The sequence below is a fragment of the Aquarana catesbeiana genome, linkage group LG01, assembly GCF_042186555.1.
Source record: "Aquarana catesbeiana isolate 2022-GZ linkage group LG01, ASM4218655v1, whole genome shotgun sequence".
Taxonomy (NCBI): domain Eukaryota; kingdom Metazoa; phylum Chordata; class Amphibia; order Anura; family Ranidae; genus Aquarana; species Aquarana catesbeiana.
The window spans coordinates 514,800,873-514,817,639 of NC_133324.1; the positions used below are offsets into that span (position 1 = coordinate 514,800,873).

Consider the following 16,767-nt stretch of genomic DNA (forward strand, 5'->3'; position numbering starts at 1 on the left):
CTCCCCCCTCTCTCTCTCTCTCTCTCTCCCCCCTCTCCCCCCCCTCTCTCTCTCTCCCCTCTCTCTCTCCCCCCTCTCTCTCTCTCTCTCTCTCTCTCTCTCTCTCTCTCTCTCTCTCTCTCAAAATACCTTAAATCTATCCCCTATTTTGTAGACGCTATAACTTTTGTGCAAACCAATCAATATGCACTTATTGTGATTTTCTTTTTCTAAAAATATGTAGAAGAATACATATCGGCCTAAACTGAGGAAAAAAATTTTTTTTTTTTAAAGTGGAATATTTATAGCAAAAAGTAAGATATTGTGTTTTTTTTTTTTAATATTAGGATACTTACCTGTCAAGGGAGCCCTCGATGTCAGCACCGCAGCTGACCTTCAGAACGGCTGTCAGGCCACCACCATTGCCGGTAAGGAAAGTCGGCAGTGAAGCTTTTAGGGTTCACAGCTGGTTCCCTACTGCGCATGTGCAAGACACGCTGCGCTTGCTAATTGGCCCGACGGTGGAGGAAGGAGAGGGCCGAACTTTCGAGAGACAGCGCCGCGGCCCCAAATCCCGGAAGTGGGGAAGGGGACCTGTCAAAAACAGGTCCACTCCCCCCCCCCCCTAAAAAAAAAAAAAGGTGCCAAATGTGGCACCGGAGGGGAGGAGGAGACAAACAAGTGTAAGTGTCACATTTGGGTGGAACTCCACTTTAAAGGACATTAAAATGCGGTTGTATTGCTTCACTTTTTTTTTTTTTTTTTTTTTTTAAAAGGGTTTGTAACATACTCTTTTCCAATGACAAACTAATGATAGAGAATAAGGATTAGCTCAGACATGTTCGCAACCTGCATGTGCAGAGCCCACCAGGAAGTCTGCATTGCACAGCGCTAATCACACGCAGTGAGACATTTTCACGATCAGCGGCTGCAGAGATCAAGAAATGTCTCACTGCCTGTGATTAGCGTTGTGCAGTGCCGAATTCCTGGCGGGCTCTGCATGTGCGGGTTGCGAACACACCTGAGCTCATCTTTAATACAGGTGTAAAATTGCCATCTAAGGCAAATATTCTTGTGAACCATCTAAAGTGCATAAGATTTGCGCTGTACTGTACCCTCCCCCTTTTTTTTTTTTTTTTTTCATCCACTAGACTTTGCCTTTTGTTTTAGATAGACTGGTACCTGTATAAAGAGTATAATTGTAGCAGCATTTTAAAAGTTCCAGTACAAATGTTTGACTGTTTGTTCTATGTCTGTACAGCAAATTATTGTATTTCAAATATGGACGCCTCAGTGTGAATTAAAGCTCAAATTAATTCCCTGTAGGGAAGCCGGACAGGTGGGAGGGGCAAGGTCAAATTTAAAAAGAAAAGGTCAACATTTGTAAGTCTTGCTTTTTATAGCTCTGACTATATTAATTGCTTTAACATATAGCCTCCGCTGAAGGAAAGCTAGGCTTATGCATTTATTTTTAAATCGAATTGTTTGAGTTGCTAGTTTTGAGACAGGTGTACAAAAGGCTAAAACATTTTTTTGAAGATTTGATTATTCCTGAAAGAATCTGAAGCCTTTATGTATAGCTTCCTTGATGCATGAATAGATAGACTGCAGTGTAGCTTTCCATGGCCTGTCAGTCCAGTTCAGGAGGCAGCAGGTGCACCTTTAGGTAGACAAGGCACATGTGTACCCATTGACAGATGGAAAAAGAAATGAATAAATCCACTGTCAGCCTACCCATCCAAATTGTCAATATAACTACACACCTCAGACTTGAAGCAACAACATGGCATGCTGTCTCCATTTTACTTGCTCTAAATCTGTAACATTGGGTCTTATTTACACTCTTATTAACCAGTCAATGGAAATTGAGTCCTATAAGTAGTTTACACAAATTGCCCCCCCCAAAATGTAGCTTAATATAGGCAGTTGCATTGTCAGTAGATGTAGGCATTTTGAGTTTCCTAGTTGAAAACGGTGGGAGTTTTGTGTATGCACAAGTCATGTTATGCGATAAGTCTTATTGCATGAATGGGATCATTGTCTCACACTCAGTGGTATGCACCATTCACTAGGTGTGAGTGACTGCGCAAATAACTATGCTTACCTGTTCCTGGAAATCAATTTCATTTGCCAGAACTAAATACTTCCCTTTGTATATAAATATGGGAAATATTCATGGATAAGTATGTTTTTATTTTTTGTATGTGGAAGTAATAGCAGATTCACCTGGAACAGTTGCTGTAATTGGTACTGTATGCCTTTTCCTTTAATGTGTAATGAATGCATCATGCTATTTGCTGTTAAGTGCTTATGTAGGAGTTTCAATATTATAACAAAACAAAAATGTAGCTCAAAATTCATACATAGTACAAAACCAATATTATGCAGTGATGGCATGAAACCCCATCCATCAAATACTATAACGTGTGTTTATAACCTTTAAATTCCGAAAAAAAGATTCCTCAAACTTGCTAAATTCACTCTTATTAAGTGCAAACGAGATTAGTAGGGCACATAAAAGGCAAGATATACCTGCAATAGTGTAAATTCATTAATAATATTTACTGAAATGTCATTACACTCACATTTTAAAAGAATCAGTAGTGCCTTCAGAAAAAAAACAATCCCGGACGGTATCTAGCATGCAGTCATAACTCGTATATGATGACTAGGGATAGGCGAACAGTTCGGCCCGAGCATAATTTCAGGCCGAACTTTCCTTGTTTGGTCGTTCAGCGAACAGCCGAACAAACGGGTCGTTCGACCAATTGTTCACCCCCCCCCCGAACCGACCACAATGCATTGCAGCGCTGAACAGTGCATTGCAAGGCACAGAGCATTGTCATCATGACTTTAACCAATCATGGCTCATTCCCTCCCCACAGTATAAAAGTATTCTTTCAATGGCAGCCATTTTCATGTTATTTCGGCATGGGGAGAGAGATAGAACGGGGCTTGTTCAGTGCTATCAGTTAGTTAGTGTGCTATACTGTGCTATTTTGCTTCAATTGTCAGTGTAGAATATTAGTTTAGTGTCAGTCTAGGGATAGTGTGAGTGTAGTGAGTAGGACCATCATTCAGCTTTGCATAGTGTGCAGCTAGAGTAGGGGCAGCTCAGATAGTTTCACTGTAGACTGTGAGACAGAGTCAGTAATATTGACATTAGTGTATAGCTAGAGTAGGGACAGTTCAGATAGCGTCAGTGTAGTGACGGTTGAACACTGTCTATTTGATTGCGTTACTGCCAGTTTAATGACATATAGTTCTGTGTGCGTTACTGCAAGTTTAACGCCATATAGTTCTATGCGTCACTGTGCTTTTGGCGCATTATATTGCAGTATATTATAGTGTATCCGTGGAGTGTGTCTGTGTAGTGTGAGTACTCAAATTAAAGTGCACCAAACACCTCTTTACATTGCATCTATGTACAGATTTCAACTTCTTCTATACATTTGCTATACATTTGCTTGCAATAATGTCTGGGAGGACAATAAGGAGAGGCAGACATTCCCTTGGCACTGTAAGGGGGCCAGCAACAAATGTGTCCACAGGCAAAGGTGGATGTGGTGGTCAGTCCTTTAGGCAGGGCATCATTTCCTTTGTTTAGTGAGTTTGCCTGTGCTAACCAGCCACGGCATGCAGAGGAGGTGGTGGACTGGCTTACTAAACCTTCCTCATCCTCTGTCACGCAAGCAGAGACAAGTGTGCAGTCCCCTGCAGTTACCAGAGTGGATAAACTTTCCTCCTTGTCCACATCTCTTCCTGCCATAGCCCCAACATCAGCCATTGAGGAGTCAGTGGAGTTATTTGACCACAGCGTCAGCCACTTGCTCCTTGATGATGCCCAGCCATTACTGGATTCCGATGTTGGTCCTGAGGTTGAAGATGACAGGAACCTGAGCCTAGAGAGAGGGAGGAACACTGGTAGACAAATTGGCATTCATGTTCCTCAAGCCGCAACATATTGCCAAGTTGTCTCCAGTGGTGATGATGAAGATGGAGGAGATGGAGATGATGATGAGGTCACTGATGCGACTTGGGTGCCAGATAGCGCAGAGGAGGAAACTGAAGGTGAGGCGGCACAACCCCAAGGAGGCTGACATCAAGAAAGAGAGTAGAGAGCAGCCACCCTATTCCATCACATTCTGTAGCTGTTATCTCCCAGCCCACTCCCCAAATCTGCTCAGCTGTCTGGGCCGTTTTCAGCACATCTGCAGCAGATCGCTCTGTTGCTATCTGCAAACTGGGTCTCAGGCACATCAAACGTGGCAAAAAAACGACAACCATTTGGGTACCACATGCCTAACAAGGCATTTAACATCCAACCACTCAGCCCGTTGGCAAGAGCACCTAATAGCCACACAAAAAGGGCACAAATCTGCCCCTCCTCCTCTTCCTTACCCACTTCAGTCTGCCCCTGCGATACCGAGTCATTACCTTTCAGTAGCCTCCACTGACAGGGATGATGGTATAGCACAGGGTGTCCCCAGGTCCTAGCAGCAGATCCTCAGCTTTAGACGGTAGCCGGCAAATTTCTCTGCCCCATCTGCTGCAGCGGGAAAAAAAATAGTCCCTGCCATTCACATGCCCAGCGTCTGAATGCAAGCTTGACAAAGCTGTTGGCTCATCAACTTCTGCCTTTCAGCCTGGTGTATTCTGCCCCCTTCCTTGAATTTGCGCAATGTGCTGTACCACAATGGCAGGTTCCCAGTCGTTACTACTTTTCATGCAAGGCCGCTCCATCTCTCTACCATCACGTGGAAGGGAATGTTCTGGCATCGTTGGGCAAGGCAATCAGCCATAAAATCCACCTTACTGCTGACACGTGGTCCAGCAAGCGTGGGCAGGGATAATATATTTCGTTCACAGCACACTGGGTGAAGCTGTTCACAACTCGAAAGGATGCAGGACAGGGCTCTGTGCTGCAGCTTGTTGTATCTCCATACAGCTGGTGGTGATGATGCCAGACCTGTGAGCTCTACCCCCTCCTCCTCCTCCACCTCCATGTCATCCTCTGCAGAACTGTCCTATGAACATCAGGTACCCCTAAGCGTTCAAAGGGCTATTCCCAGAGTCAGGCTAAAAGGTGCCATGCAGTGCTTCAGCTGGTGTGTTTAGGGAACAGGAACCACACCTGAGCAGAGATTCTTGCAGCCCTGCAGGGACAGGCCCAGAGCTGGTTCACACCACGCCAGCTGGAGCCAGGAATGGTGGTGTCCGATTAATGGCTCAAACCTCCTGTCCGCCCTTAGAAGGGAAAGCTGACACATGTGCCATGCCTGGCACATGTCCTCAATTTGGTGGTGCAGCTTTCCTAAGTATGTACCCAGGGTTGCAAGATGTACTAAAGCAGGGCAGAAGTCTGTAGCCATTTCAGGCGGTCATACACAGCCAGTGCTCGGTTGGCTGAAATTCAGCGGGAATTCCACCGGCTCGTAAACCGCCTGATTTGTGACATGCCCACCAGGAACTCCACTTTGGGAATGCTGCAGCGGCTATACATGCATCAGAGAGCCGTCAATGAGTACCTGTGCCAGTATGGCACGATGACAGGCTCAGGCCGCCTCTGCTTTTTTTTTCCCCACGCCAATGGCTGGTCATTAAGGATGCTTGCACTGTATTTTCACCATTTTAGGAGGCCACAAGGATGGTGAGCCATGACAGTGCATGCATCAGTGACACAATCCCTGTTGTGTTCCTGCTGGAGCAGACTCTGCGTGGCATTATGGACAGGGCACTGGAGGCAGAGCAGCAGGAGGAAGAGGAGGACTTCCTTTCCTCTCAAGGCCCACTTTATCCAGACACCATTATTCCTATGTTACAGAACAAACGGGAGGAGAGAGGGGAGGAGAATTCTGGCACTTTCATAGGCTTCGAAGAAGAGTAAGACATGCGTCAATCAGTAAGCAATGGCTTTCCAACCCCAGGACCCTTGGGAGTAGTACGTGGCTGGGAGGAGGAAGTTCCAGATGCTGTAATCCTGAGTGACCCCCGAGGAGTCTGCTTCTCAAGCCTCTGCAAAATTGAGGCGCATGAGCAACCTCGTGCTTCAAAGCCTACGAAAGGACCCAAGAATACGTGGCATAAAGGAGAAGGATGATTACTGGTTGGCAACCCTCCTTGACCACCGTTATAAGCGAAAGATCTCAGAACTCATCCCGTCCCCACAGAGTGCAGAAGATAAAATCTCTTGAGGACACATTAAAGAGGATTTTATTGAACGTTTTTCCTGACTCCAGTAGGTTACAGTGTGGTGGAAAACATCATTTTGAGTCTTCTGTTGGTCAAGAGAGGAGCGTTGGAGAGTGAGGCATTTCGGAATTTTTTTTTTTTTTAGTCCTCGCCGCCCAGGGCTGTCAGCCATCACATCCTATCTCATCGGCAGCATCTGCATCACATGGTGGACGATTACCTCAGGGCCAAAACAGAGATGGAGAGCTTTCCAGCTGACCATCCACTGACTTACTGGGTCATGAGAATAGACCACTGGCCAGAACTTGCCCAGTATGCTATTGAGTTGTTGGGCTGCCCTGCATCCAGCATGCTTTCAGAACGGGCATTCAGTGCTGCAGGAAGTTTAGTTACTGATCATAGAATTAATCAGTCCTGGATTACCTGCTATGAAGCTCCTGATGCCGATGTCACTGATTAAGTCTTTTTGGGATGTGGAATCTCTGCAGGACTTCGAGGCTGCCTAGATTTGAGGGTGTTCAATCATTTCATCTGGAAGAATGTTTTTGGTATATGTTTCATGGGCACAATTAACACCCAAAGACCAGTTTGTCTGCACCTGTTTGACAGGTGCATATCATTGCAATTTTTTACAGCAAGGTCAATTCTTGCTTTCATCAAGATTACCTCTATAGGGATACGGTGGGAAGATGCCACCAACACCCAAAGACCAATTTTTATGCACCCGTTACTTCTATCCAAAGTCAAAGTGACACCAGAATGTATCCAAAAAATCTCTAATCTTGTTCCCGGTGCACTACATTGTGGCCTCATCATACACACTGGGTCCCCAGCTGCTGCTGAGCAACATAAAGGCAGCTTGCAGGGAAAATGTAATTTTTTTTTTTTTGGCTTTATAAATGCAATTATTGCTGCAGCAGATTCTAGACATGCATGTCCCCCAGGGCAGGACCTGGACCACTATAACCATTGTATGCCGAATTACTTGCTTATAAGCCTTCAAAATGGGCACTTTTGATTTTTGATGTTCAGGTCCCATTGACTTTAATGGGGTTCGTTATGCGGGTCTGAACTTTTGCGGTGTTCGAAAGTTTGGTGCAAACCGAACAGGGGTCCATTCGGCCTATCCCTAACCACTTGCCGACCGCCTAACGCAGATATACTGCGGCAGAATGGCATGGGCAGGCAAAATCACGGTGCCCGAGGCGGTCGGCATCTTTAGGGGAGCGATCCAGGCTGAGGGGGAGACCACTCATTCGTGGCCACCCCCTCGCGATCGCTCCCAACGAATGAGAATCTTCCTCTACTGCTGTATAGTAAACAGCGGCAGAGGAAGTGATGTCATCTCCCCTCGGGTCGGTAATTTCCGTTCCGGCGCCGAGGAGAGAAGACATCTGAGTAAGTGCACAACACATACACTTACAGTAAAACACACCAGACACCAATCTCCCCCCCCCCCCCTCACAGTGACACCAATAGCAGTTTTTTTTCTGATTACTGCATTGGTGTCAGTTTGTGACAGTTAGGAGTGGTAGGGCAGTTAGTGTTAGCTCCCTTTTTAGATCTAGGGTGCCCCCCTAACCCCCCCTAATAAAGTTTTAACCCCTTGTTCACCCCCGTCAGTGTCACTAAGCGATCGTTTTTCTGATCGCTGTAAATATATAGGTTCGCCATCAGCGTTTTATAGCGTCAGGGACCCCCATATACTACCTAATAAAGGTTTTAACCCCTTGATTGCCCCCTAGTTAACCCTTTCACCAGTGATCACTGTATAACTGTTACGGGTGACGCTGGTTAGTTTGTTTTTTATAGTGTCAGGGCATCCGCCATTTATTACCTAATAAAGGTTTAGCCCCCTAATCGCCCGGTGGTGATATAAGTTAGGTTTTAGGATCAGATAGGGTCTGCATCGCCCCAGGCAGCGTCAGGTTAGTGCCAGTAGCGCTAACACCCACACACGCACAATACACCTCGCCTAGTGGTATAGTATCTGAACGGCAGTTTAGGGTTCCCAAAAACGCAGTGTTAGCGGGATCAGCCCAAAAACCTGCTAGCACCTGCATTTTATCCCTCCGCCCAGCCCAGCCCAGCCCACACAAGTGCAGTATCGATCGATCACTGTCACTTCCAAAACACTAAACACATCTGCAGCGTTCGCAGGGTCAGACCTGATCCCTGCGATCGCTAATAGTTTTTTTGGTAGCGTTTTGGTGAACTGGCAAGCACCAGCGGCCTAGTACACCCCGGTCGTAGTCAAACCAGCACTGCAGTAACACTTGGTGACGTGGCGAGTCCCATAAGTGCAGTTCAAGCTGGTGAGGTGGCAAGCTGGTGAGGTGGTAAGTAGTGTCCCGCTAACGCCAAGAAGAAGACAAACAGAGGCCCATCATGCCCATAATGCCCTTCCTGCTGCATTCACCAATCCTAATTGGGAACCCACCACTTCTGCAGCACCCCTACTTCCCCCATTCACATCCCCAACTAAATGCAGTCGGCTGCATGAGAGGCATTTTCTTTATGTCCTCCCGAGTACCCCTATCCAACGAACCCCCCAAAAAAGATGTCGTGTCTGCAGCAAGCGTGGATATAGGCGTGACACCCGCTATTATTGTCCCTCCTGTCAATCCTGGTCTTTGCATTGGTGAATGTTTTGAACGCTACCATACACTAGTTGAGTATTAGCGTATTAGGTACAGCATTGCACAGACTAGGCAGGCTTTCACATGGTCTCCCAAGATGCCATTGCATTTTGAGAGACCCGAACCTGGAACCGGTTAGTTATAAAAGTTACAGTTACAAAAAAAAGTGTAAAAAAAAAAAAAAAAACCCACAAAAAAATATATAAAATAAAAAACAAAAATAGTTGTCATTTTATTCTCTCTGTATGCCCAACAAGGACCAGCAACGGTATACTGGTATACGTAGTGGTTATACCAGAATGATGCCTGCAGGTTTAGGTATTATCTTGGTATTCTTTTCAGCCAGCGGTCGGCTTTCATGTAAAAGCAATCCTAGCGGCTAATTAGCCTCTAGACTGCTTTTACAAGCAGTGGGAGGGAATGTCCCCCCCTCCCACCGTCTTCCATGTCTTTCTCTGTCTCTCCTGTCCCAACAGGGAATCTGAGAATGCAGCCGGTGATTCGGCCAGCTGACCATAGAGCTGATCAGAGACCAGAAGTGCTCCAATCATCTCTATGGCCTAAGAAACCGGAAGCTACGAGCATTTCATGACTTAGGCCCCTTTCACACGATCGGACCGTTCAGGTCCGCCTGTCAGTTTTGACGGCGGACCTGAATGGGCGCTCCATGTTAGCCTATGGAGCGACGGATGTCAGCGGAGACATGTCCGCTGACATCCGACCCCGTCCGATCTGCTAAAAGCAGCTGGATGGCCCTACGTCCATGTCCGTCGCTATCGGATCGGATGAGATCTGATGAAAACGGACATGCTGTCCGTTTTCGTCCAATCCCTCCATAGGCGGCAGCGGCGCCTGACAAGCCCCTTCCCGCTCAGTGAGCAGAGGGGGACCTGTCATCTGCCGGCTTAGCGGAGATCAACGGACTGATCTCCCGTTGAGCCGGCGGACCGAGGAGGCCTCCGTGGAAACGGAGTCCGCCTCGTGTGAAAGGGGCCTGAGATTTCGCAATTGGGAAAGCATTTTATCACACAGATCTTGGTGTGGTCAGATGCTTTGAGGGCAGAGGAGAGATCTAGGGTCTAATAAACCCCATTTTTTTTCAAAAAAGAGTACCTGTCACTACCTATTGCAATCATAGGGGATATTTACATTCCCTGACATAACAATAAAAATGATAAAAAAAATGAAAGGAACAGTTTAAAAATAAGATAAAAAAGCAAAAAAAAAAATAAATAAAAAAAAAAAAAAAGAACCCCTGTATCCCCCCCCCCCCCCCCCCGCTCTCGCGCAAAGGTGAACGCAAGCGTTGGTCTGGCGTCAAATGTAAACAGCAATTGCACCATGCATGTGAGGTATCACCACGAAGGTCAGATCGAGGGCAGTAATTTTTAGCAATAGACCTCCTCTGTAAATCTAAAGTGGTAACCTGTAAAGGATTTTAAAGGCTTTTAAAAATGTATGTAGTTTGTCGCCACTGCACGTTTGTGCGCGATTTTAAAGCATGTTGTGTTTGATATCCATGTACTCGGCCTAAGATCATCTTTTTTATTTCATCAAACATTTGGGCAATATAGTGTGTTCTAGTGCATTAAAATTTAAAAAAGTGTGTTTTTTTCCAAAAAAATACGTTTGAAAAATCGCTGCACAAATACTGTGTGAAAAAAAAAAAAAATGAACCACCCACCATTTTAATCTGTAGGGCATTTGCTTTAAAAAAATATATAATATTTGGGGGTTCAAAGTAATTTTCTTGCAAAAAAAAATTATTTTTTCACATAAACAAATAGTGTCAGAAAGGGCTTTGTCTTCAAGTGGTTAGAAGAGTGGGTGATGTGTGACATAAGCTTCTAAATGTTATGCATAAAATGCCAGGACAGTTCAACCCCCCCCCCCCCAAATGACCCCATTTTGGAAAGTAGACACCCCAAGCTATTTGCTGAGAGGCATGTCGAGTCTATGGAATATTTTATATTGTGACACAAGTTGCGGGAAAAACACAATTTTTTTTTGCACAAAGTTGTCACTAAATGATATATTGCTCAAACATGCCATGGGAATATGTGAAATTACACCCCAAAATACATTCTGTTGCTTCTCCTGAGTACGGGGATACCACATGTGTGAGACTTTTTGGGAGCCTAGCCACATACGGGAGCCCAAAAACCAAGCACCGCCTTCAGGGTTTCTAAGGGTGTACATTTTTTATTTCACTCCTCACTGCCTATCACAGTTTCGGAGGCCATGGAATGCCCAGATGGCACAACCCCCCCCCCCCCCATGACCCCATTTTGGAAAGTAGACACCCCAAGCTATTTACTGAGAGGTATGGTGAGTATTTTGCAGACCTCGCTTTTTACTCGCTACTCACCATGCCTCTCAGCAAATAGCTTGGGGGGTCTACTTTCCAAAATAGGGTCATTTGGGGGGGGGTTTTGTGCCATCTTGGCATTTTATGTCCTTCGAAACTGTGATAGGTAGTGAGGAGTGAAATCAAAAATTTACGCCCTTAGAAATCCTGAAGGCGGTGAAGGTGGTTTTCGGGGCCCCGTACGCAGCTAGGCTCCCAAAAAGTCCCTCACGTGGTATCCCCATACTCAGGAGAAGCAGCAGAATGTATTTTGGGGTGTAATTCCACATATGCCCATGGCATGTTTGAGCAATATATCATTTAGTGACAACTTTTTGTAAATTTTTTTTGTTGTTGTCATTATTCAATCACTTGGGACAAAAAAAAAACATTCAATGGGCTTAACATGCCTCTCAGCAATTTCCTTGGGGTGTCTACTTTCCAAAATGGGGTCATTTGGGGGAGTTTTGTACTGCCCTGTCATTTTAGCATCTCAAGAAATGACATAGGCAGTCATAAACTAAAAGCTGTGTAAATTCCAGAAAATGTACCCTAGTTTGTAGACACTATAACTTTTGCGCAAACCAATAATAATATACGCTTATTGACATTTTTTTTTTTTTTACCAAAGACATGTGGCTGAATACATTTTGGACTAAATGTATGACTAAAATTGACTTTATTGGGGTTTTTTTTATAACAAAAAGTAGAAAATATAGTTTTTTTTTTTTTCAAAATTTTCTGTATTTTCCGTTTTAGAGCGCAAAAAATAAAAATCGCAGAGGTGATCAAATACCATCAGAAGAAAGCTCTATTTGTGGGAAGAAAAGGACGCAAATTTCGTTTGGGTACAGCATTGCATGACCGCGCAATTAGCAGTTAAAGCGATGCAGTGCCAAATTGTAAAAAGTGCTCTGGTCAGGAAGGGGGTAAATCCTTCCGGGGCTGAAGTGGCTAATGATGATGCAAAACCATTGCACAGAGCAGCCCCGATGCTCCTGTCTCTTACCCCCCTTTCAAGTGCCCCGGTAGCAAACCTACTGCATGGCCTAACATGGGACATCCTCATTAGGGATGGGCCGAATGGACCCCTGTTCGGTTTGCACCAGAACTTTCGAACACCTCGAAAGTTCGGACCCGAATAACAAATCCCATTAAATTCAACGTTTTTTTAAACTTTTTTTTTTTTTCCTTTTTACGATTACTTTTTCTGTGTTCGTTTATGGTGGCTACACATTGTGAACTGCTTTATGTTTTTTCATAGCGAACGTTGCATGAATGTAAAGATAAGTTCAGTGCTTTTCAGATTTTACCATACTACCTTTTACTAAAGCAAGGTGTCTAAATCCTTGTTTAAGCTTCATGTCATATGGTACAGAACTTTCACAGGGTTGACAAAATGTACTTCTCACATGGCAGTGTTTAGGCCTGAGCACTGCATCATGGGAGCAAGTAACTTGCTCCCCATATCTGGGAGTAGCAGTTATTTGGCAGTGGCCCCTGAATAGCAATGCAATGGTAGGAAAGATAAGGCAGCGTGATAGTCTCTTTAAAAAAAAACATTGCTGAGAGAAATATTGAAGCTACCCTTACAAACCCACCCCCTTAAAATGCTGTTTGTCCAGCTGTCATGCCATTAAACACTTTGCGTGACAGACCTGGAAAAAATATGCATGCTAAGAATTCTGACTTTCTGGGTTCAATGATTCAGATTGCAAAGGTGCTATTAGCTTGCATATGTAAACCCTAACAATTTTTTTATTTGCTGCATTTTTGTTTGCTAAATATACCATTAAAAATGCTTTGTTATAGCTGTTCAATAACTACACAAACATACCTGTCAGAAATTCAAAGCAGTCCTGTTCACATTTCCCATCTAATTGGGTCTCCTAGGCCTTCTCTTGGCTACAGAACAATTTGTCCATATGTTATAGAGGTAAGAAGGGGAGAAGGGATTCAGTCAGGTAGCAAAAAAGGACAGGGCTGACTCTGCTAAGTCCACAAAATTGCTGTTAGCTGTCAGTCCATACTAGGACTTGTAGGGTTTTTCAAGGGATAAAACATGGGGAAATGTGTGGGTTTGTGCATATATTTTTATTTTGCCCTGATGTACAATTTAAGGCCATAAATTATGCACATGGATGTATTAAAATTCTCCTATTGATGATGGATCTTTCTGCCAGGAGATGGCAGAAAAATCAAGGAAAAAAATTAGCTTGTTTTGGTGCCTAATTACGAGCGTTTATGCGTCCTTTTTACAGGTGTATAAGTTGAGCGTGAACTTATTCTACTGGCCAGAATATTATTTTGTTCTGGCCACTGGAATACATTTACTTGTGTATATGCAAGTAAATGATGCTCAGACGCTGCTCTCCAAATGCAGCTTTGCTCCTATTTTTCATGCCTCTAAATCAGGGGTTTACAAACATTCTAAATAAAGGGCTATTTAAAGAGGAGCGCCACCTTAAAAAAATTATTAAAAGCCAGCAGCTATAAATACTGCAGCTGCAGACTTTTAATAAATGGACACGTACCTCTCCCAGGGTCCAGCGATGCCGAAGCCGATCAATCGCTCGGCTCTTGGCTGCCCCCGCCGCCATCCTCGGCCAGGGAATCGGGAAGTGAAGCGTTGCGGTTATCTGCGGATATTCTGCGGCTATCTAAGCCCGGAAGTGGCTGCAGATACCTGTATTAGACAGGTATCTGCACCCCCCCTCCCCCCTGAAAGGTGCCAATTGTGGCACCAGAGGGGGGGAGGAATCCGATGAGCCGAAGTTCCACTTTGGGGTGGAACTCCGCTTTAACTGTCCTTCAAACTTAGAGGGTCAGACTAGGGCCAGTGGTACAAAATGTCCAAGTGTCCAGTTGGAGTAAACAATACCCCATCGTTGAAGTCGGTGAAAGCAATAGTGCCCCATCGTTGGTGCCAGTGCAATGAATTCTGCCCCATCGATGTCTGTGGGAGGAATTGTGCCCTTTTTTTGGTGTCAGCGGGAGGAATAGTGCCTCACTGTTGGTGTTAATGGGAGGGATGGTGTCCCATCCTTGGTATCAGTGGAAAGAATTGTGCCCCATCGCTGGTATCAATGGAAGGAATTGTGCCACATCGTTGGTATCGGTGGAAAGGAATTGTGCCACATTGTTGGTGTCAGTGGGTGGATTAGTGCCTCAACGGCCAGAAAGGCAAGCAAAGGGCTGCAGTTCGAAGACTGCTGCGCTAAATGCTACAATTTAAAAAAATACTGATCTAAACAATTAACATTTACAACCACATAGGGTAACATAGAACTGCACATAAAGGCTAATTTTACACTTGCTTAGCAGCCCTTTTGTATGCCCATGTGCATGAGGCTTAATTCAGTACAGATTTCCTTTTAAGCAGCTGCATATGCTCAGGGAGAAGGCAGTGTCTAAGGAATGGGTGGCAGGAGTTGTATGTAACCCTGTCTGCGGATTCTTGTGTAATACCAATATTGCCATTCTGTGTTTGGAGCAATTGATCTTGCAAGTTGATAAATGTAAACCAGAAATAAAGGGGCCTTTTTCCATTTGCTCACTCTAATTTTTTTTTTTTTTTTCCATAGGTTTTACTGGGACTTCACAATGCTGCTCTTTATGGTGGGGAACCTAATTATCATTCCTGTGGGAATCACTTTCTTCAAGGATGAAACTACCACACCATGGATCGTATTTAATGTGGTGTCAGACACCTTCTTTCTCATGGATTTGGTTCTGAACTTCCGCACTGGTATTGTTATCGAGGATAACACCGAGATTATCTTGGATCCACAAAAAATCAAGCGCAAATATCTGCGCACATGGTTCGTGGTGGACTTTGTGTCCTCTATCCCTGTGGATTATATATTTCTTATTGTAGAAAAGGGCATTGACTCTGAAGTGTACAAGACAGCCCGTGCTTTAAGAATTGTGAGGTTCACCAAGATTCTCAGCCTTCTGAGGTTACTTCGACTTTCCAGACTTATTCGGTACATTCATCAATGGGAAGAGGTTAGTATGGTTCACCAGATATCGCTAAGATCTCTTATGAGAAAGGTAAATTGGAGATGCCAATAGCCAGTTTTACTGTAGGGTTACTTTCTTTATCGTACATCGCAGGACACAGAGCAGCCATAACTAACTAGGTGTTATGCCACCTATAGGTGAATGGACACTGGCAAACCAAACAAAGACAGGAAGTCCTCCCCTATATATCCCCTCCTACACAAGAAGTACCTCAGTTTTCTCGCCAGTGTCTTCAAGGTGATGGTCACGGTTTGAAGAAGCTATCCATGAGCTAGCTAATAAGATGTCATGGAACAGATCCTGAAGGATTTAAAAGGGCTATATAATTGGATCCATCCAAACGGTGACACACTAAAATGTATGGTACCCGAACCTTGTTACACAAGAGGATTACGAGGTATTGCCTGTAATGTGACCCTTTGGGCACTGGACCCTGGGAGATCCGGACCCTTGGTAAGAAATAAAAGATCCCAAAGGAGTTCCGGTAGGGTGCTTTACAGGCCCAAGGGAGTGGCCCCATATTCAGGGGGACCCGGTCCTTGAAGGTCCTAGAGACAGAGACCTGCTGTGATGGGGGAAAATTGGAATCTAGCTTTTAAGCAGAATCCTGCGGCGGGACTGGTAAGTGTTTTAAAAGAACCTTTCTTGCACTTAAAACCGTAAATTGTATTTTCAGTTTAACAGGTTTAATTTTTTTCTATCCACCGGGGCAGTGTTGTGCTGATGGCGGCGCTTCTCTGTGGTGCTTCCAGCCAGGTTGATTCATTCAGGAGGCGGGCGGTTCTTTAGGATTCCACCGCCCCGTGCATCTGGTTCTCATGCCAGTGCCTTCAGTGGCACTTTTCCACCACTGTTTATGGTCAGAGGGGGCGCGCATGCGGGAACAGCGCAAAAAAAGTGCATGAGGGTTGTGCACGTAGGAGGGGCTTGAACGCCGGACATGCGCAGTAAGGGCAGAAGTGGCCATATTAGGAGCGGTCCCAGCCCTAAAGTGTATAGTTATTCCTGCGCTACCATGTAAAGGAAGGGCAAAAGAAACGTAGAACTGCTGCAAACACCGAATATGGGTCAAACCCAGCCCATACAGTAATAGAGATAATATATGTAGAGGTTGGTGTTGCGCTGCTCTTAACAAAAAAATGAAAAAAAACTATGCTGCTAAAGGTGGTAGTACAAAAGTGAATGAAAGCGTGAAATAATATAAGTATAAAAAATCAGAAACCATATAAGAATATGTACAAGCACTATTAGGGCGCTTCTATACCCAATAGGTGCAATGTGGTATACCACAGTAATCGGTATAATATAATAGGAAAGTGCAAAAAATCACTCAATAGTGACTTTAAACCAGATGTGATAAATATCTAGCTGGAATCGGTAGGATCAATATACAATCACTAAACACCTCAATGGATTGTGCAAATAAGCAAAAAACTGTGTGCAAAAAACAGCAATAATGAACTAAATGTGCAGAGTGCAATCAGTATGTGCAAAAAATGCAAAGACAGTGTATAGCAAACATATAGCCGAACAAGGTCCACTATAGAATTCATGAAAATTCAAGCAAAGCAATAGTGTGCAAAATTA

The 16,767-nt window shown here is 44.6% G+C and overlaps 1 protein-coding gene across 1 annotated transcript in view; it reads left to right on the forward strand.

Annotated features, from left to right (window-relative positions):
• HCN2 (hyperpolarization activated cyclic nucleotide gated potassium and sodium channel 2) overlaps positions 1-16,767 on the forward strand; it is a 158,226-nt gene that overhangs the window by 32,238 nt on the left and 109,221 nt on the right. The window contains exon 2 of the mRNA XM_073594040.1: positions 14,742-15,165. Coding sequence (XP_073450141.1) covers positions 14,742-15,165 — 424 coding nt within the window. The remainder of the gene's footprint in view (positions 1-14,741; positions 15,166-16,767) is intronic.